General features: G+C 35.6%; 1 protein-coding gene across 1 annotated transcript; it reads left to right on the top strand.

Moving 5' to 3' along the window:
* Positions 1 to 259: 259 nt before the first annotated feature.
* LOC146579872 (uncharacterized) lies at positions 260 to 3,271 on the top strand. The gene is made up of 8 exons (XM_085265899.1): positions 260 to 368; positions 619 to 867; positions 1,039 to 1,146; positions 1,400 to 1,462; positions 1,543 to 1,602; positions 1,929 to 1,991; positions 2,211 to 2,273; positions 2,385 to 3,271. Exons 1-8 carry the CDS (start codon positions 260 to 262, stop codon positions 2,390 to 2,392), a joined length of 723 nt encoding a protein of 240 aa, XP_085122025.1. The 3' UTR covers positions 2,393 to 3,271.
* Positions 3,272 to 3,301: the final 30 nt, after the last annotated feature.

The raw sequence follows: 3,301 nt of genomic DNA, 5'->3' as shown, positions 1-3,301 counted from the left end.
ATCACTGTAATCCACCAAGGTTCAGCTCATTATTTTTTTCTAATACTAATTTGACATTTTTTGTTCCTAACATCTGTGAGCTTTGTCTCTTCACTGCATGTCGTTTCCAGATGTTCATTCAGCAGCGTCTCTCACAGTGAGTCCTGACAGAGTGCAACACTTCACCTCTGACTCTGTCTCACTGACCTGTGAGGGAAACTTCCCTGAGTGGAGAGTGAGGAAGTTCTCTGAGGACGGCCGACTCTCTGACTGTAGGAGAATGACTGGATCCACATGTGACATCAACACATCAAAGTCAGATACTGCAGTGTACTGGTGTGAGTCTGGATCAGGAGAGTTCAGTAGTGCAGTCAACATCACTGTACAGAGTATGTTATTATACATTTACTACTTGGATTTGGATGATTTAGACGTCACATGAACATTTGTCCCAGCTTTGCTGTATGTGAAGTCATTTCATGTGGGAAAAATAAAACACATACAGCAGTTTTAAATACACAAGATCAGATCTTCATGATGAACATTTGTACAATCTGTTCTTATTATTGTTTGTCAGCTTTTTCTCAAAGTGTGCATCAGCTGATGTGACTGAAACAATTGTGTGTGATTGTGTCACAGATGATGGTAATGGTCCTATCCTGGTGAGTCCTGTTCATCCTGTGACTGAGGGAGCTTCTGTTAGTCTGAGCTGCAGTTTGAGAACACAAAAAATACTTTCCAATGTGTTTTTCTATCACAATGACAAACTTATTCAAAATGATCCCCGAGGGGAGGTGAAGATCTCTGCAGTGTCAAAGTCTGATGAAGGTTTCTACAAGTGTCAGTACTCAGGAAGAGAGTCAGCACAGAGCTGGATGTCAGTTAAAGGTGAGCAGGATCAAAACATGTGATGGATTTTTATAAACCAATGACTGAGAAGGAACGTTAGATTGTCTGATTTAAGTCTCAAAGTCACTTGGCTCCATTTTATGAATGTATTTATTTATAAGATTATAATCTATTAATTAATTTCTGTTTTTTGTTACGTAACTTTGTCAGGAGCTGACAGCTCTTCATCTCCTGTGTGGTTGATGGTTGGACTGGTTTGTGGAGTCTCTCTCATTATTATTCTCCTGCTCTTGTTGTATCGCTGCAGACAGTCCAAGTGTAAGAGCCTCTTCTTTTCATGCTGTATTACAGAGTTTATTTACTACACACACTTTAATTATTCACACATATACTAATACTACTGTTATCTTTATGTAATCACACAAGTTGAATACAGTGAAATTGGTGTACTCCAGTTTGAAAAGCACGCAACACCTAGATATGAAAAAGGTGTGAAATTTAAGAAGACTATCTCGTGATATGTTTATAAACATTTAACTTTTTCTTTGTCTTTTCTTTTTTTTTATTGCAGTTCCAGATGAAACCCGAGATGTCACATATTCTCTCATTAAGCTTAAAGATTTTGAAAAGAGGAGTATGCAAAGCACACATTGTGTGGGGGAAAAAATTGTATTAATTATTTTCTTTTGTGAATTAATCTGATCATCTTAACAGGGAAGCATCACAAACCAGAAGAGTGTGTTATTTACTCTGAGGTGAAGACGGGAGCTGCAGGTACAGTCACAACAGTCTCATTCAGTGTTTGTACTTGAATGTGTCATCACATCATTATATTGCAGGTAATTATAGGTCAACATGGAGTTTAGTTATTCACTTACTAATCAGTGTTTCAGCTTTACTGAATCACAGCATCCACAGATTCTGACTCAGACCTCAATCACAAAACACACATGCAAAGCTGAAGTGTCACAGGCAACAAATGATTTCACTTAGATTTCTTTCACTGTAGTTGTAAAAAGTTTAAATTCCATATGTATCCAACATCTTTGTATCATATCTGTGCTGAACAAATGTGTCCTGAGCTCTGACGTCTCTTTTAGAGGACAGTCTGATGTATGCTGAGGTCAAACAGCCCAAAAAAGAAAAAGCCAAGAAAAACAAAGGTGAGCAAAGTCTGCCATCATCTCCACTGAATATTGTTCAACATGTTTATCTGCTCTTACAATGTAAATCTGTTTATATTAATATTTATATTTATGTATTCACAATTCATCAGCTGATTAAAATCTATCATACTCAATTGTCTTTGCATCAGTGGAGACATCCAGTTTCCTCCTGGTTAATGATATTATTGTTTTCAATGATCTTCTCTTCATTCACAGGAAAATCAAGTCCTGCAGCTGATGCAGCAGTTTATTCTGAAGTCACATCAGGAAGCTCTCTCAGTAATTCTGCTGCCATGCAGGCTGATTTATTCTTCACATTATTAAATGTCTTCAGCTCATAATATCTTTACATGTTGGAAATCACTTTGTCTCTTTGTGCTTGTCTTACAGGTCAGTGAGGAGCGCTGTAGCAGCAAAGCCAAGAAGAAGCTTTTTTTGAACCCACTCTTGCTCCTCTGATATTTTTTATTTAAATCTATGCTCTCATTTTTATGAAGATTATATATTTTTAAAATATACTTTTTAAAAAAAAATATATATATATATATTCATTGTTAAAGGTTTTGTATAAAACTTTGAATGTATCCTGTTCCAACAGCTGCAAAAAAAAAATAGTTTGAAATATGTGATCATATATTTAGTTTCTTATATAGCGCAACTTAAAGTCAGAGTTGTTTGCCATGACTTTTGTTGCCATGAAAACAGGATACTGCTGGACTTCAAGCTTGCTCTGTCCATTTTACTTTAGTTATTTTGTTTGTCCTGTCTTAGTTTTATTATATCTATTTGAGAGGGATTTATCTTTTACCTCTTTTTAGAGTCATTTTATATATTGTGAATAAAATAAATGTTTTTATTTGCTACTCTTTTGGGTGTAAAAGGCCTTTATTGGTTACTTTCTATTTTGCCTCTGGCTTATTTTTATCAACCGAAAAGCCTCATGATTTCCCCAAAATGGGGAAACTAAGCATGTGGTTTCAACGAAAAGCCTTCTGTTTATGAGATGTCTTTTTTCATGGTATCAGCACATAGCAGAGAGTAAACAAGGAGTTCAGACAAAAAGCACAGTGGAAAAATCACTTTGATAATTATCACTGTTACATTTAAGAATGCATGACACTGTGAAAAGCAATGAAAAATAATTGTGGTCATTGTGGTGCTGAGACATGGAAGGTGGAAAAAAAGCAACAAAAAATGTGACATGTCGTAAAACTGAAACTCCTCACACTGAAACAGCCTGTATGAGTCTGTTTAAAAAATAAAAATAAATCTGGTCTTTTCAATATTTTCCCCATGTTTTTTTTTTT

The sequence above is a fragment of the Mchenga conophoros genome, linkage group LG3 (assembly GCF_057382185.1).
Source record: "Mchenga conophoros isolate Kocher_MC1m ecotype Shallow Benthic linkage group LG3, M_conophoros_male_GT1.1, whole genome shotgun sequence".
Classification (NCBI taxonomy): domain Eukaryota; kingdom Metazoa; phylum Chordata; class Actinopteri; order Cichliformes; family Cichlidae; genus Mchenga; species Mchenga conophoros.
This window is presented reverse-complemented; position numbering and strand designations above follow the sequence as displayed.

Excerpts from the sequence above, each read along its gene's own strand:
- LOC146579872 (XM_085265899.1), top strand. The coding sequence starts at position 260 with ATGACTGGATCCACATGTGACATCAACACATCAAAGTCAGATACTGCA. Across the intron at positions 1,147-1,399 it reads TCGCTGCAGACAGTCCAAGT|TTCCAGATGAAACCCGAGAT; the intron begins GTAAGAGCCTCT and ends TTTTTATTGCAG. Across the intron at positions 1,603-1,928 it reads GGTGAAGACGGGAGCTGCAG|AGGACAGTCTGATGTATGCT; the intron begins GTACAGTCACAA and ends CGTCTCTTTTAG.